We start from the raw sequence: 19,090 nt of genomic DNA, 5'->3' as shown, positions 1-19,090 counted from the left end.
AGGTTTTGTGTCACAATATGAGGGAAAACATTACTTTTCAGACCACAACATTTTAGACTAATTTCAGCCTGGCTCTGCAGTGAGCTGGTGGCAAGATATATCATTTTCAAGGACGCGTCCATGAAAAATGATAATGGGGTGTCTTTGCACTGTGGCAAGCAGGATATATGAATGATCTCAAAGCTTGGTTTAGTGTTAGCTTTGTGGGGTGGGGGGAGGGTTGTTTTGTTTTGTGGCTTAGCATGTTATGGAAAATCAGTGTTTGATTGTATATGGTACAGTGTATTATATAAACTCAACATGTTTTAATTAAATAATCAGGTCAAATATGTTGTTTGAATGCATTAATTTAGTCCTTTTAAAATCATTTATAATATGTGGTTTGGGTTTTGACTAAATAAGATTTTGTGCTGCCTCTTGCTACCTTGAGTTTACATTTCTGCTTTTTAAATCTATGTATATGCTATTTTAAAAAATCCATTTTACACTGCACATTTCACTTTCATTTAAAGTGAGATTACATATATTTCTTAAAACCAAAACCAAAAAAAAAAAGAATGTAAATAATACATTGAACCATATGGAGAATTAAGAAATAAACAGCTAGGGTTTTATCTCACTCACTCATTCATAGATACATACACAAACATAGATACACACACATTTTCTGAGTTCCTTTGTAATTTCTGGGTGGTCCCAATTCTGCTAAAAATAGGACTGCATAATAGCTAATGAAGCAGATGTTCAATTCCCCAGAGATGCAGTTCATAACTGACTTTAAAAATATTAGAGTCTTTTAAAGGCATTGCCTGAAATTTTGACACAGTGAATTGTCATCTGAAAAGAGCAGTACAACAGATCTCCAAAATAACTTTCTAATTTTGGAATACGATTTGAAAACCATTTTCTGTGTATCAGAATGGGAATCAGTTACCAAATCCTGAAATGTAGGATAAAACCAATTCTTTTGGTACCATTATATGTACCAAATATATTGATTGTACCAAATCAATATATCCATGATTTGATGGATAAATAATTTTGACAAGCAAGCTGCTAACTAAATCCATCAATATGGATAAGTCTTCAAAACCAACATGCACATCTGCTTTCCCATAGTTTGATTATTTGCATCATTTAAAAAATTCCTAATAAAACAGTGTTGTCTTAAAGGAGATGGGCTAGTTTGGTTATAGAGTTATTGTTAGTGATCAGATTCAAGCTTGCTTATTTTAAAATATCTCAAAAAGATTTTAAATAGAGTATAAAAAGTTCAAAAAGTGATATTGTAATACCATTATTATAAACATTACATTCATTCCTGAGCAGATCATCTCATACTTCTTTTTAATGGAATATCAAGGGCTTTCCCCATAGATAGTGTAATTGCTAGAAATGGAGAAGACTTTTAAGGTTTAACTGAAACTTTAAAATGCCAGTATATCATGGGTGGATAAGCTATGGTCTAGGATCATAGGCAGTCCTTAGCCACCAAAAGTGTGACCCCTGGAATCCTAGGAACTTGGTTCACTTTTTCTGCTGACCAGCTAATCAGCATGATCAGCTGGCTGGCAGGAAATGGATCACTGGTTTCCTCCTGCTGTTAAGGCAGGAAACTCAACAATCTGGTGTCCCAATTGCTTGCTAATTACTTAGTCAAAAGATTGGTGAGGATCAGACCACTGGTTTCCGGCTATTAATAGTCATTGTAAACCAACAGTCTGTATTAAGCTGTAGGGACCTTGCTGGTCAGTTTCACCTCTGTAGAGCTCTCAGCTTCCAAAGTTCAGAGCATCCCCTCCTGTACTCTGAACATCATATTCTAAGTAACAGAAAGCAGAAGCTTTGCTGTGGATGGACATAAGTGGGCTTCAGAATGGACAGTAGATGGAAAATTAATGTATCTGGTTCAGGGACCCAGGAACATTGATCAGGATACAGTGTGCTTCAAGTGCCACAAACATTGGGTAGCAAATTGCTAACAGCAAAGCAGCAAGTTTACTGAGTAATATTTGAAAAGGATGGAAGTGGTGGGAAGTCTTGTTTCCCGTTCCCCTGATTCTATCATACACATGCTGTCTTTGTGAGTCAAGAAGTGGGGCCTTTTTCTCCCCACAATTGTCATACTAATAGTGTAGTGAAAAGAATACACTGAAGCAATCTTGTCTGTATTCCCTTCCCCTATCATTTTTTAGAAATTTTCTGAGTATTTATGTCTTTGTGTTTTTCTTTCTAATTGAATGCATACCCATGTTAAGGAGCATTTATTTCAAATGCTGTTCTTTTGCTTGACAACTATGACAGCAACATGAAGAATGTATGCTAGACTCTTGTCCTCCATACATCTAGTTCACCATGCATGCAGGGCCCTTCACACCATGTGTCTACTGTAAAGAAACATGACCAAGAGGAGTGGATTGATGGCTGAAAAGTTTTTAAGCTAACACATAGTTTGGGGCCGTACATAGCACAGCTTACTGCTAAGTGAAATCATATAATTCCATTCAAATGGATGCTACCTGTTTAGATTTAGCCAAATGTCTTCTGCTGTGCTTGAAAGAAGATAATGAAATATTTCTTACAGTGTACAATTTTGTGTCTGGAGACATTAGAGATAGAAGTGCATTACCGGTATTCTGTCTTACAACTAATATTTCAGGAATAATTCCTTTGCCCTTGAAGTTGTTATTGTTGGCGATTAGATGCTGTTTTCAGAGGAGAGTATATAATAAAATGCAACTGCTTTCTGTGCAGTGAATTAATTGTGCAAATCCAAGATACTTACTTGATCCATATATTTTCACCTAAGCTTTGTTCAGCTCTCCAAACCTGGGTATGTGTTTTCTGAAGTTTTTTGGCTAGAATTCTACCCAAGGACTTTGGCTAAAATTATTGAAAAGTGCATCATTGAAAAGACAGCATGATTAGAAACTGAAGAGATGGGGATAAGAGGGTATTGCTGCTAATCCCTGAAGACCATAGCAACACAGAGTTCCATTGGAGATGACGTTTGTGCCAATCCAGCATTGGTGCTGTGTTGCTGTGTTCACACAACCTTATCCTCCTGGAATAGATGAGCCAGTTATCTTCTGGACTGGTTGCAGACCAACTCAAATAGCATAATTTCCGGTTGCAGTTTGTGATGCTGGAGCTCTGCAAGGATTAGAGGGGGGCATTTTCCCATTCAGGAAAACAGTTGCCTCAACCTTTGTTCCACCATTTAAGCTCAACACTTTCTAGCAGATTTTACAGGCAATGTTATAGGGGCTCCACAATTCCTGTAAAAAACTGTGTAGCTTGATTGTCAGAATGGAGCCCTGAACCCTATTTAATCCTTCTGGTCAGTTTCACAATCTCAATGAATGCCTGGCATGATTTTTTTTGTTTCGGCAATATGCATCAGATTGTTCCTTACCACATGTCCAAACCTCTAGACTCAAGCAAGCCATTGCTCTCTCCCTACTTCCATACACCGCTCTACAGTGTGACCTATAACTATTGGGAAAGAGAGTAATGGTAAAACGATGGTGTTATGGCTTCATCACAGCATTCAATAGGAATTTATTTGCAGAAAGTCTTGATAGCCAGACAACTTTCCGTCATAACAGAAGGTCTGTCTGTCTGTCTGTCTGTCTGTCTATGTGCCACAAAATAGCCAAATGCATACTATATGGACTTAAAACATGGGCTAAAAAATTAAATTCTCCCTTTCTCTGTGCAGAGGGAGACAAGGGGATTTTTATTACTGCAGGAATTGCTGTAACTCAGGGGAGGGATACAAGCTGGTAGTCTTTGGACTTTCTGCTTGGTTGACTGGAGTGGACACTGATTTGCCTATGGTATATCCTGACTGTTCTTAGCTTTCTAAGCTTGGCAGGAGGAAAAAATGGTCACACAGACCATCTTCCAAACATAATGGAAGGATCAGGGAATAGAAACATTGATGTATGAAAGTGGCAATAGAATAATTATGCCCATATGCAAAAATGTTTCCAGAGTGATGCTTCCAAAGTTGGAGAGAAGGTCCAAAGTTAGAGAGAAACTCCAGTGGAGTTTTATTATGGATGAAGCTGCAATCAATCCTGCCAAGAAATAGACCAATAAAATTTGACACACTGAGTTGATGTTGATGTACTTTGAAGTGAAACTCCTGTTTATTTTAGAAAAATGCCACCTTTCATTTTCAGTGCTGCTGAAGTTCTTTCTAGGCACAAGGAACAGACTCCAAATCCAGTCACTGCACTTGCTGGCCCTGTTGCCAAGTTCTAGTGTTTAAAATTGTACTATTATCAGGTCATGTCTGTCTTTGGCAAAGATTTGTAGACACAACATCAATAACTATGCTAAATATTTTTGCAATACTTATTTCTCTTCCACACTTTTTTCCAAGTAGTAAATCATAGTTTCTTTAATCTCCCCTGGCTGTGTGAAAAACAGGAATTTGTGTAACAGGCGCTCTGCTGCAAACTTTTTCCTGTTTGGAACTTTTGTTGCTGTTGGCAGAATTTGGAGATGGCTTAGCTACTCCAAAAGTGACCTTGAATGTCCTTTGTATAAGAATACTAGATTGTAACTTTCTGATGACTAAGGAGGTCTGCAGTTTCTGCAAAATACTAAATGGTCTTTATGTAGATGGAGTGAAAAATTTGCACAGATACTTCTGCACACAGGATTACATTCTCACTATAAACATACTTCAAGCTGTGGTAAAGTGGGATATAGGATGGCTACAAAACATCTTTGGTGTCAAATTCTTTTTGGACTGTATTAATGGACTTTATTCTGAGCAATCCAGAGCGTTGTGTTTTTTTAAAGTTTTCCAGACCTCATGTTTTTTTCCAGTCGGAATTATCTAAAGCTGCTTCCAAAGATGAGCTGTTGATGTTACCAGGGAAAAGGCATTGCACTACTATTCTGTCTCTCCATCTTTAAGTTATTTTCAGCAGGAAGAAAGGAGAGCAAAACATGGTGGTTTGAATTAGAAAATGATAATCTCTGGATTTGTCATTGGATGAATGAAGCAAGTTAACAGAAGCCTTGGCTAGAAGCATCCTGCAAGATAAATTAGGCACATAGAGCAATGGTGTGTTTCTCCCATTCATTTGTGAAAGGGGGGAAGGGTCCTACTTCTCACCCAAAAAAGAACATGCAAAGGAGGAAAGTAAAATTTGACACCACGCACTGTCCATTTCTCATTGATGCTTTAAACAATTTACTCCTCAGTCTAATTCCATTATTAAAAGTGAATCAGACAAGGAAGGCATAGTGCAAGAAAGTGGGAAAGGGAGGTCAGGTTTCTGTTCTCCTGCAAGAAAGCCTTAAAAGCCCCCCCCCCAATACAAAACACCCACACCGATTTGGTCTTTAACCTACCTCTTATGCAAAAAAATCTTGCATCTTGCAACAAGGAGAGTTCATAATAAATTAGGAAATTGATAACCATATATACCCCTAACCTGACCATTTCCAATGGGTTTACAACACTTGTTCAAATGAAATCTGAATACTTTTGCTCTGGCTTTATCTTCTTCTAATCTTAATTCTTAGTGTTTAATTACAGACGCATATCTAAATTTTACTGAATCTAAAGTTTGCAAACAATTTGATCAGTCTTTGTCCTTGCTGCTTCCAGGCTGGCCAAGAATGGATCGTGCATCTGTTTGCAGATTTTTATCCCACCTAAACAAGCCATGAATTAACAAAAAGCCATTCCATTTCCACAAAAATAAAATAAACTTGCTTGTGTTTCCGTCTCCCCCCCCCATCAGTGTCATATCTACATGTATTAGTTTACATTTGTCTGGAGATATGGCAACGAGAACAACAAAAAATCTCCTGTAAGGGGTGGAAGTGAGGAAGGATTGATTGTAAAAAATATAAATGAAAGATCTTGGACATAGCAGCCATATACCTTAGTTTTATGTCAAGAAACTTACATACTGGCATCCTGCTGATTGGTTGCAGTAATGATGGAGTATCAATAAATCAACAAACTGCTCTCATAGAGAGGGCGGAGCTGGCGTCGCGGCGATACGGCGGGCGATCCTGGGCTCCCAGGATGGCAGCCGATATCTCCTCGCCCGGACGGTCCCGATGGACCTAAGCCGTCCCGTAGAGATGGCGAACGCAAAGGGCGCGTCCCGCGGATCTCAGGGACGCCGCAAGTCCCAGATCGATCCGGGGAGAAGCTCTTGAAGCCGGTGGAGGAGAGGCAGCCAAAAATGGCTGCGAAAGCCGGGACAGCTCCAAAGGAAGATGGAAGAGAAGGGTGTCAACTGGGTGAGATGGACTTTTACTATTCAACTATTCTTAGAGAACACCTTAAGTAACTTAAAGAGATTTTTAAAAGTGAAGAAAAGTGGATTAAGCGGCGAGATTGAACCCTATTAAAAAAAAGAAGGGGGAGAAAATGGAGTTAAGAGAAAGTAAATGAAAGAAAGTTGCACTGCCATTTAGAGGCGCGAATTAGTGCTTTTTTTTTTTCATTGTGACGCACGCTCAAAGACCCTGTGCTTTCTAAAAAGATAGTGGGATGTGCATGTTTATACAGGTGCCATCCGTAACTATAAACAAGAAAGTGGAGTTGAAAGCGACTTTGAAAACATTAAGATGGAAAGTTTGAGCCAGTCACAAGAGCCTTGATTAGTGGCAGTAGCTCTTTTTTCTGCTAGAAGCTCTGCTTTGCTTTCTATTCCCCCCCCAGATGGATTTTTTTTTTTAAAGAGGCTTAGCCTTTTCCTTCTTTTCCTTTTCTTTTTATTTTTCCTTCTTTTTTTTTTCTCTCCTTTTGCTTCTTTTTTTCTCTTATTTTTGGCAAGAACAAAGATAAAGAATCCTTTGACTCAATGAAGGTTTATCAAGATAATAGACTATACGAGAAACACAATGCAGAAAAAGATCTTTAAACTATTGAGGATGACTATAAAAAATTGGAAGAAGAGCTGCAGAAATTCTCAAAAAAAAAAAAAAGAAAAAAGATATTAAAGCTAAAATGGACTTAATTAAACATAAAACGGGATCATTGGAAAGGGAAGAAATAGTACAAGAAATCAGAAACATTAAACGGAATTATTGTGAGGCCTATAAACTGAGAATTAAAAGGGTTAATCAACTGATAAATGAAGAGAGACAGATTTGTTCTTGGCACTGAGGGTGAGAAAAAGATTATACAAGATTATAATGGAAAATCGTACTAAGAGAATGTACAAAAAGAAGAAGTAAAACAATATTGAAAGAAACTATTGCAGATGTTTAAAGAGAAAATCAGGGGAATACAACAATGATGGAACTGACAGAAGCTTCCAAAAGCAGAATGTTCAAAAGGACACTTATTATTGCTTTCTCTTATCCAATAATATAGAAAAAAGGAATGAACAGCCAGATATTTTGGGACATTGAATGAAAAGGGTGAACTCAAAATTATGCAAGCGCTGGAATAAAGTATAAATCTGAGATATATAGTTAAAAATTGGATAACATGTAGTGAAATCTGGTTAGAACTGTAACTTGGTTAGAATTGTAATTGATACTGTAACTGATATTGGTTAGAATTGTAACTCTTAAGAATTGGAAAAATTAAAAAGTACTTATGCAGGAGGAAGTTATTCAAAATTATGGAATGTGCAGAGATGAGTTAAATTGAGATTTGAAATTAGAGTAAGAAGATAAGCAATTTTATATGACACGGGATTTGTTTTTATTAATGATTAGATGAGAAAATATAGTAATGTAATAGATTAGGAAATTTTATAATAGAAATTTGATATTAATTATTATATATATACACATATAATAGATAGATGGAGATGTATTACTAATCCTATTGAAAGTTAAAATTTTTTGTAATATATGATTTTATAGATTAGCTATGAATGATTAATAATTGTTAATTGATAAGTATACAAGTATATTTTTGAATAGATGATATGAGAATTTAAGATTATGAAAGGGGCACCAACGAGTTTAACTGGTTGACACACGGTATAAAATGGAAGATGCTTTTTTATGCCTTTTTATGTTTTTGTTTGTTCATGTTTGTTTTGTGTTTGTTGTAAAAATAAAAAAAACATTATAAAAAAAAAACAAACTGCTCTCATAGGCTGCAGCAGCATAACAGAGATTCTTAATATTATGACAAAACCAAATAATATTTGAAGATTTCAAAGGAATAGCTGGCTTCCAAAGGAGGGAGAAACATATATCAGGTTAAAGAAGGGATAGCTTCTGCATTATGTGGAATTACCAGTAGATAGGATATTCTGCTGATGGACCTAAAAAAAAAACTCTGCAAAGCTTCTTAAAGGAATTTTCATTTTTGTTTGGAGCAATTAATATCTATGCTTTGAAGTTGTGAGAAACTTCAAATTTTAGTCTAAAACATTACAGTCCATGGAAGTTGTTTCTCATCAAGGGCATGATGCAAAATTCTTGTCTGTGGCTTGACTGCCCAAGGAAACACTGGAGGAGTTTTTTTTGGAAATTCAGAATTAATGATATCTGTTTCTGATATGGATTTTAAATAGGAAAACAGAAGTTTGTAAAATATAGCTCTTTGTTTATTAGAGAAACAACATGCTGGAACCATCTACTAATGACTGGACTTTATTGACGAGCCCCTGGGCTTTAAGAAGGCACATCCAGGCTTCCTTCAATGAAATTCCAGCCAACTTGGCTTGGTACCCAATAGGCTTTTCTGGGACTGATCTACAATTTTGCTAATACAGCCTGTTTTTAACCATTCATTTGTTCATCTAGGAGTTTCGTCCAGGTGAAAGAGTGGGCTGCCAGAAGATGGGTGGAGCTCCCTGCATTTCTTCCAGCCTGCTGAATTTACAGGAGATGTTTGGCCTGTTGCCTGACCAGCATAAATCCAAGGAGGCTATACATGGGGAAGGACTTCAGTGCTCAGCCCCTCTTTCAGCAGTCCTTTGCCCATCTATGCTGGTTGGGAAGGAGGGGGAGCACTGTGCTGTTTCTGCAGTAGCCAAGTATGGATCCAGCAAAGAAATTAAGTGGAGAAAAAGGAGCTGCCTCCTTCCACTGCCAGCACGCTGTATCTGTATGCTAGAGGCAAATCTCCCGTGTGTCTAGCATATATGTGTGGTAGGCAAATGATAGAGAGGCAGGGCCAGTGACCTGTTTCCATGCCTATCCTTTATAGAAACATAGCAGACTTGTTTGGGCAGTGGCAAAGCTATCTGTGCCTTTGCTGCCCACCCACCTGATTTCAGTCCCTTCTAGGACATCTAATATAGAAAGAGTGGGCTGAGGGAGGTGCCCAGGCGTGCTGGGAGAAGGCACGTTTGCTCTCTTGCAATCTTGAGCCCCTTCCCTATTTCTCATAGGCCTGGTGATGCAAGGCTTGGTGCGAATGGACTGCTGGCTTCCCACTCCCTAAGCAGAGGTAAAATAGCTCTCTGTTCAGACTAATTATCTGGTCCGCTGGCAAGGAAGAAGTTATAGTGGGTTTCATGGGTCACCTTTTTTTTTTTTTAATAGTATTTTATTGAAATTTTTAAGATTACAAAGTTAAAAGTCAGAAATGAAAAAGAAAATTGAAAATACAAATTATAGAGAAAAGGAAAAGAAAAGGTGAGATAAAGTAAAAGAAAAAGAAAAAAGACATGAAAAATAGATAGCTTCCAATCTATCTCTGGTCTTAAGAATAATATAAGTGTCATAAGTGCTAGTTTTTAATGCATTAAGTAGGAATAATTCTTTGTCAAAGCATATCCCATTACATTTATAATCTAATCTTCAAATCCCCATGTAAGCTTCGCCCATGGGTCACCCTTTTGAGGCCAGGGGCATCAATGTACACTGTTCCTGAGTCCTGTGATTCCCCTGTGCAGCCCCTCCTCCTCCTCTCTCTGCATTTGCATTAGTCTAGTCTGTTTCCTGAGAAGTTTGTCTAAGCTGACGGGATGGAATTATTGATGAATCCAGACTTCCCAGTTCCTCTTTGAAAGAATCTAGCTATTAGTCCATAGCAGGTCTTGAAATTTCTTCTCCAGCTATGCCCCAACGAGGAGGGTGCTTTGCATAGCAGTGTGGCTGAAAGTCTGAGGTCCAGACCTTTGATAATCTGTGGTGTTAATTTTCAGTTGTAGCAGGTGTGGCTTCCTGGATGTGTGTGGTACTTACTGACAACTTACTGAGGATCCTTTGATTATAATAGTGAAGAGTATTATTAGTTGGTGTGATAAGTTTGGTGTGACAGCTACTGTGATCTGTTGATCCTGATTCACCCTCTCTGTGTCGCTACAAGAATGATAGTTTTTGTGGCTGATATTGTGGTAACAGAAATATAAGTTAGACGAATATATACTCTGTGTGTGTGTGTGTGTGTGTGTGTGTGTGTGTGTGTTATGGATATCTGGGACTCAGCTGGCATTTCACATTAATATTTCTATAAGTAGTCCAGAGCTAGGGCTTCCCGTAGGGTTCTGTGTTCAGCGGTGTGAGCCTTGCACAAGACTGGAGAGCCAGTTTGGTGTGGTGTTGAAGGTCCTGGCCTGGAAAGCATCCAACTGTGAGATGTACTGCCCTTGGGGAGGTGCAGACAATCCAGGGGAGGTATGAAGATTTTTATTTTTTTGTGTCTGTATTAAAAATAAAGTTTCACTGTATTATTTTCATTGTTCATTTGTGTTCATTTTGGTGTTTGATTTTTAGGATAGGTGTGTATATTAAGATTATTCTAAAGGGAGGTATGATGGCAAAAAGTTTAGGAATCCCTGGCACATGGGAAAAGTGTGATTTCATGACTGGGGTATGGTGCTCTGTTCAAAAATATGAGTTCAAAAATATGTACTGTGTTTCTATCAGGCAAGCCCAATTTTGTATTTGCACAAGGGAATCATTGCAGTTCTTCAGTTTGTAAACAGATGCCTTGATGTGTTCTGGGGCTTGTTATCACGATGCTTCTGTAGAGCTCTGTGCGTACTGTCTGTCCTTGTTTGAGACTATCAATCCTGTTTTCAGATCCTTAACTGTGTAAGTATCAGGGGTACCTCCCTTGCAGAGTTCTGCTGCATCATGTTGCTGCAACATTAATTTGGCCCTTAGAGTGTTGCCTGCAAGGGCAGGGGGTAAGAATCTGAAAAAGAAGGGACAAACTGATGTGGTCAGAACACCTCCCCGCCCCCCAGATTTCCCTTTATGAAATCTAATTAAGATAGAGAATAGAGATTGTAAAAAAAAAAAAAAACTTAACAAATGTCTACAATATTGTAGAAATATTCTCTTAAATCGGAAACTGGCCATAATAGGGATAACAATGCCATTCTTAATTTAAAACCAAAGGAGAAATTGTGTATTGTGCATGAGTGAGATACTATGTTGGGAAATAAGATTTTTTTCTCATTTGATGGACCTGATGGATTTGTTTTTGGGATTGAAGATATATTACTGCAGTAGAGCAATTCAATATCTTTCTTACGTTTGTTTTCTTTTTTAGAATTCAATCCGTCACAACCTCTCATTGCACAGCAAGTTCATTAGAGTACAGAATGAAGGAACAGGAAAAAGCTCTTGGTGGATGCTTAATCCAGAAGGAGGCAAAAGTGGCAAGTCTCCCAGGAGAAGAGCTGCCTCCATGGACAACAGTAGCAAGTTTGCCAAAAGCAGAGGGAGAGCTGCAAAGAAAAAATCAGCTCTTCAGGCAGGCCAAGATGGAAATGGTGACAGTCCAGGAGCACAGTTCTCAAAATGGCCTGCAAGCCCCAGCAGTCATAGTAACGATGACTTTGATAATAATTGGAGTACTTTTAGACCCCGAGCCAGTTCTAATGCTAGTACCATTAGTGGAAGACTTTCCCCGATCCTGCCAGAACAAGATGACCTTGGAGAAGGGGATGTGCATTCCATGGTCTATCCTCCATCAACAACCAAAATGGCTTCAACTCTGCCAAGCCTTTCTGAAATGAGTAGTTCAGAAAATATGGAGAACCTATTGGATAATCTCAATCTTTTGTCTCCTAATACATCGTTAACTGGATCTACCCAATCTCCGCCTACCACCATGATGCAACAATCTCCTGGTTATTCATATACATCGTCCAGCACAAATATAGGCTCACCAAATGCAGACTACAGGAAATACAGTTATGCCCAGCCTAGCATAAATTCTCTGTCCCAGATACCTATGCCGACTATTCAGGACAATAAATCAAGCTATGGAACTATTAACCAGTATAATTGCCCAGGACTTCTTAAGGAGTTGCTTACTTCTGATTCACCGCCGCATAATGATGTCTTAGCATCAGTAGATACTCACGTTTCCCAGCCTAATAGCCGAGTGCTGGGACAAAATGTATTAATGATCTCTAACTCTGCAATATCACCATATGGCAGCCAGCAGTCCCATAACAAAATCATCGCCCCCAGTGCTCACTCTCACCAAGGACACGTCCAACCAGCACCAGTAATAAACAGCCATACTTTGTCTCTCACCCTTAGCGCTGTGTCTCGTGCTTCAAGTGTGAATCATTCATCCACAGCAAAAGCCTCAGTACCAGGGCCTGTGAGCCACCCGATGCAAATGAATAGCATAAGCCCCTTCACCACTGTGAACAGCTGTAATGGGTATGGAAGAGTGGGAATTGTTTCTTTCCATCAGGAGAAGCTCCCTAGTGACTTAGATGATATGTTCATTGAGCGATTGGACTGTGATATGGAATCAATAATTCGTAATGATCTGATGGATGGGGAAACATTAGATTTTAACTTTGACAGTGTGATACCTAACCAAAGTTTGCCGCATGGTGTTAAAACAACAACACACAGCTGGGTGTCAGGATAAGACTGGAAGGTTAGTTCTCCTTTTGTTATTTATGAATATGTTGCAATGGATTCACTATAAGGTTTTAAGATAAAGTACTAGTATGATGACAAAATTCAGCTTGGGGAAGTTTCTTCCATTAGAAAGAAAAGCTGCACATATAAGCTCTCTTGTTTTCATGGTTAGTACACACACAACTGCTCCAAGAGTCGGTGGTGTTAAAGGAACTTCTGCACTAGAAGGAAATTAGACAAAGCAAGGGAGAAGGCACAACAGATATGGCACGTAAAACATTGTTGGTAAATGCCATTATATAGTTTGGTTATATGATTAAAAGCATATGCTAGATCAGAAAGTTTAAAAACACATGAATTGCCTTGTTGATGAAATATGTTTTATAAATACAGGACTTCAAAAAAATTTATATACAAACTAGAAAAAATGCTACTGTATCTTATGAGAAATGATATGATACGAGTTTTCTAGAAACAGGAAACTTGAATTCTAATAGTAGTAAATTGTTATGATAAAAGTCTTGTCTAGTAGCGCAGGATAAAGTTAGGCGCAATTTGGCCACAAATAATCATACATACATACATACATACATACATACATATATAATATCAGTGGAAAGGGCAACGAGAAAATGGAAGAGAAAGGGATACATATTTTCCCATTAGTCTAGCATATTAATGACTTGATTTCAAAATTACCATCATGCTTTTCATTCTCAATATTCTAAAAATAAATGGTTTGGGTAGGATATTCTTGCATATTTGCTGCTGTTTTGTTATATGATGGAAAGCATGTTGGGGCAGAATTACATTTTGAAAGTATCTAGGAGATGAGTTGCAGTGTGTGATGGTGCCACAGAAGGGCGGTTCATCAAAAGGCAACAACAGACATCAAACAGCAAGCTATCGTGAAGTTGAATATAGTTTTATCTTCAACTTTTTTGGGTAAAACCCCAGGAAGGTGAACTACATCAACTGCTAAGGCATGGATACTTCAGTATTCTCACTGACAGACTTATGTCAAAGTAGCAAAGTTTGCTGGATCCCAGTTAAAAAGTAATTCATAAATATACCCTTGTAAAGGGATGTATCGATCAAGAATGCCTTCTGTCATTGTATGTTTTCTTTCTATTATCCTAGGCTACAGTTTAAAGTGCTGCACACATCTCTGACTACAAGAACTGCATATGCATAAAGAAGTCCAAAGATGTTCTTCAGCTTTGCATTTTCTTGTGTAATATTTTTTTCCTCTCGTCAGTCTTGGCTGCAGATCTCTCTCTCTCTCTCTCTCTCTCTCTCTCTCTCTCTCTCTCTCTCTCTCTTTTCTTTTTTTTTGTACAAAATGTTTGCCAGATACTTGCAGGTTATTTGCTGCTGTAAATAAGGAATGTGCCATTGGAAGTGTCTTTATTTGGAAGTGCCAAACTGACTACTATGTCATAGAAAAGCAGAAGATACTTGAGCATCATGAATTGACTTTATGTTGCAGCTTTCCCCAAATAGATGGCTTCCAGATGTATTAAACTTCAGATTCAATAATCCCTAGCTAATATGGCACCAGTATGGGCAAAGTGGTGTATAGAATAAGTTGTAGAAGTAAACTTAATTTCTGTAAGAACGTATTAGATGTAATTAAGCTCATGGAACATGGTGAACAGCTTGATGAATTGTCTTTTGGTGAGTTAAAATTGCTGTACATTTTATATGAGACAAACCATTGAATATGACCCAACCAAAGTTTTGGCCATTCAGATTTCTATATTAGAGAGTGTGTTGAGAAGCTTCGTTTGCATATGTACTAGATTTATTGTAGAACTCATTTCTAGATTAATTAATTTTATTAATAAACGTCAAATTTGTAATAGACGTATAACTATTTTTCTTACATCTCTTGTTTTACAAGCTTCTTAAAAATATGCAGAATCCAGTACTTTAAAAACATTCAGCATATTTTATACACAGTATTTTAACAAGATAAGAGGAGAGGATTTTTATTAGCACTCTGTAAGATTTATAAGCAGAAGGTTTTTACATATAAAATTTCTGGTTTTTTTCTGGCATGAAGATGATCTGTATTCTTAGTACTATATTGACTATCCAAACATCTTAAACATTGTTAAATACTTTGTATATACAGATCATATTTGTATTTATTTTATGAAGTTTTATAAAGATTGTTAGGCATCTGTGTTAATATTTTCATTAATGATCCATTTTAATGTCATCTTTTTTTAATTGCATGGTCCCTCATTTCTTTTTTATTACTGCCTCCTATTCTGATTTGAAGAGATCATACAGCTAGAAACAGGTTTACACTAATTATGATGTAATAATGTATTTTTTAGAAATGAATCTTGATCATAATAATATAACAATAGTTTTGATGGGGATTACTGACCATTGCCTCCAACATTTTACAATGATCAAGGAGTTCCAATAATTTACTCTTAGATTGATAAGAGCAGGCTTACACTATATAAATACATATAAATAATATTGAAATTGTGAGCTGTATCTTATGTCACTTGGATATAATAGCTGCGCTGTGCATTCATCTTTCTTTTATGTGATCTTGAACCTCCTCCCTCCAAAATCCAAGCAAAGAAAATATTTGTTCAAAAAACTCTTTAAATAATGCTAGCAAATTGGATTTCTAACTCTCTGAAGTAGATTTCAAGGGCACCTGAGGAAAAGACAGGAAAGACAAGGGGATTGGCCCAAAGAAATTGCCAGATCTTTTTGTTTCAGTGTTTTGGAGAGTGAGTTAATGAGGATTTGCCCTGGATGGTTTAGTGGAGATTAGGTGAGGTGCAGCCCCTGAGGGACATTTAAGCTTTAACCCTCCCCCAACTATTTAATACAACATGTGGTTCAACTGTACATGTTTAATGGGGGAGACACACAAGGTGTTCTTTGGAGACCCTGTGATTAATTATATTTTGATATAATGCCCCATGTTCCCATAAGCGTATTATACACCTAAGAATATTCTAAGAATTCTGGCAAAGAATCCTGGGAAAGACTGTTAAATGCTCCCGTGTCTCTGTGTATGTTTTAATTCATTATGAATATTAATTGAATATTGTTTGCCCAGATAAGGAAAACCTCTGCTCATTTCAAATACTGACAGTTAGCATTACCTGGACCCAATGCTCAGTAATGCTGTAATAGGGCAGGAGGACTCTCCCTTTGTAACCATAGGGAAATTGAAAATATAATGGAGTGTGGTATTATGAAAAATGATGTGAAGACTGATCATATATGTTTCTGCATATATCTTTATATTCTGTAGTTTAAAAAATTGCATATGATGGCTTTGTGAAGTGTGTCAGTTGCTTTTCCAAGCAGCCAGGCTATTCTCTGTCTTGCTCTGTAAGAGAAATGTATTCTATAATAGAATTGTTCAAATTTAATGCGTTGTTTCTACTTATGTTGTATTAATAATTGCATTTATGAGATCTCTGCTTTGATAAACTGACAAATTCTATGAAATGATAAGCTAAAGTTGTACTGTTGAATGGTGACAACTCAACAGAACATCTAGAAAGAAGAGATGATTATTAACATGGACCAGTTCCTTAAAAGTCTTACAGTGCAATTCTGCACATGCTTGCTGTGATATAAGTGATATAATTCTGACTAATCAGTGGGTCTGACATCCTAGTAAGCATGTCTCAGGGTTGCAATCTTAAGTTTGCAATAAAGTTTGTTCCAATAAATTGGATTGGTGATGCTATGACTTTTAAACAATTTAAGATCACAGGATGAAAAGTTCAGGCTTGTTAATTTAGAATTAATATTTCAAGAAAATGATTTTATTTGCATTTTATAAGCCCTAACATTAGCAATGTGGTTTAGGGAAACAAAAAAAATGTAACTGCATTATAACTAGATCTTCTAAGGAAAGAATCATTCTCCTTTTGGGCTTCCCCCATTACTGCCTCATCAAATATGTCATTTCTGTGATTTGTAAAGAGAAGGCAATTTCATTGCTGAACACCTCAGATTATCTTTTGGATATTTGTGGAAAAGTGCCTGATGTTTTTCCAAACTGAAAATAATCCTTTGTATAAACCCATACATGTATATGCATTACTTTAATGATCTTGTCTTTCATATGGTTATCTGTATGCTGATAAAGGATTCTGTTTATTTGTTATTGTTTGTAATCATTCAGATATGCAAAGGGCTTTGAAGTCTTTCTAATCTGTCTTTACAGTAATATCATGAGAAGAGGCTTTTTTTATTGGAAAGATAATATATTTTATAAATAAATAAATAAATAATAGTTTCCTTTTTAATATATGGGGACCTGAGACTAAGGGGATATGATTTGCTAAAGGTTACCCAGGAACTGGCTGAGCCCAGATTTGCACGCAAATCCCCTGGCTCTGATTCCCAATTCTGCATTCACTCAGTTAAATGTTTGGGATTATTTGTGCTCCTCATCCTCTAAGTTTCTCAACAAACATTTGCCTCCGGCTGTGACATTTACCATCCACAACCACGTGTCAGCAATAAAACGATGCCACTGTAAATTAGTTAAACTGCTGTACCACCTTCTACATCTGGAACCTTGGTTTGTTTTAGTTGGGTGCCCTTATTCCCCAAAGTGTCACTGCTGGACCTGGCAGGAATCATGATTGCGCTTGAAAAAAGAGGCGATTGAGATAGAGGTGACAGGCTGCTCCCAGAAACGTTGGGTTGTGTTGACTTGAAGTCTCTTCCGTTTTCCTCTGGTATATTCTGTTGCAGAACAGACTTCCTGTTTCTAAATGATCTTCCCCATGGCATTTAAACCAGGAAACTGGCTTTAGGGCTGCTATACAGCAAGATATACTTAAACTGTGATTTCATAAACCAAGCCTTCTCCTTTGCAGTTAACCGTTCTTCATTATGGCATGGTGGTGCTCATAGTGAAACACTTGAAAAAAAGGCTTGATGGAAAGTTAGGTTGATAACTCCAGTGCTCTTCATAGAATGTATTACCAAAGGTTATACGCTGATGAGGGTTTTTTTAAATATAAATTTTATTAAATTTCAGAAAGTTTAAAATACAAAAAAGCCAGAAAAAAAAGAAACATCAGAAAATAAAAAGCATATTAAAATAAGAGTAACCTCCGACTTTTTTTGGTACATGTAGCAAAAGAAAGGCAAAAGAAAAAAGAAATACATTCACCTCTTACTCTAATATCTAAAGATTTACATAGTAAAAAATAATAATTAACATTCAAAAATATAAAGTCAATCTATTTCAACAATACATATGATTTATACAAAATATTACTATAGGTATAAAATACATCAGTCATCAAATCCCAAAATCAAACTTGCATTTTTTTGAGTATCAAGCAAAAAGTCCAACAGTGGTTTCCAATTAGAAACAAAGCTAGACAGTGTCCTCTCTTTAAGCAAAGTAGTCAATTTTGCCATCTCTGCCAGTTCCATTAATTTCAGTATCTGTTCTTTGGCTATAGGTATTTGTAAATCCTTCCACTATAAAAGTCTCACTGCAGTTATCATATAAAAATGATATCCATATTGTCTTTCCATTTGTTTGTCCATCATACCTAAAAGGAAGGTCTCTGGTTTCAATTGCAAATCCATTTTCAAAATCTTTTGAATCAAAATACATATGTACCAAAATTTCTTGGCTTTTTCACAAGTCCACCATAGTTGGTAAAATGTACCTTCACATTGATTGCATTTCCAACAAATATTTGAAGTTCCTTTATCTGGTGGATAAATCTAGACAATTTATCTGGTGTCAGATACCAATGGTACATCATTTTATAAAAATTTTCTTTTAATGTATAATTAAAAGTGAACTTTAAATCTTTATTCCACATATTTTCCCACTGATCCAGCATTATATTATATCCAAAGTTCTTTGCCCATTTAACCGTACAGTATTTGACTATGCTGATGAGTTTCTATAAAAAAAAAAAAAGCACTGAGAAAAGGCACTAACAGCAATTACCAGAATAAATTCTGGTACGGAATGCGAAAGTACTACTTATTACTAATAAAAGTAGATTATCTCCCAAAGCCAATGTCTAAAACAGGACTTCTTTTAAAACTTCAATATTTATCTCTTTGGAGTAGCTATATCATCATAGCAAATCACCAGTGGAAAATAGCCAGCCACTCTTTTTGGCAACTGATCTGCCTCCCTTTCTGTTGGGGTCCTTCCGTCCTGCCCTTTCACTGTCACAGGAGATACGCCATGTACCGTTTAGTCAGTATAATGTAGTACTTGCGATAGTATTTTATATTGCTGCTGCTCCTTTTGGGG

The 19,090-nt window shown here is 36.9% G+C and overlaps 1 protein-coding gene across 1 annotated transcript in view; it reads left to right on the top strand.

Annotated features, from left to right (window-relative positions):
• The window catches only part of FOXO1 (forkhead box O1), a 48,775-nt gene extending 31,828 nt beyond the window's left edge, over positions 1–16,947 (top strand). The window contains exons 2-3 of the mRNA XM_025170230.2: positions 11,459–12,811; positions 13,936–16,947. Of these exons, the coding sequence (XP_025025998.1) occupies positions 11,459–12,802 (1,344 nt within the window). The 3' untranslated portion in view covers positions 12,803–12,811; positions 13,936–16,947. The remainder of the gene's footprint in view (positions 1–11,458; positions 12,812–13,935) is intronic.
• The last annotated feature ends 2,143 nt before the right edge of the window (positions 16,948–19,090 follow it).

This window comes from Python bivittatus, unplaced genomic scaffold (genome assembly GCF_059951505.1).
Source record: "Python bivittatus isolate LINGU-HERP-01145 unplaced genomic scaffold, Pbiv_v1 ctg000020_np1212, whole genome shotgun sequence".
In the NCBI taxonomy this organism is placed as follows: Eukaryota; Metazoa; Chordata; class Lepidosauria; order Squamata; family Pythonidae; genus Python; species Python bivittatus.
This window is presented reverse-complemented; position numbering and strand designations above follow the sequence as displayed.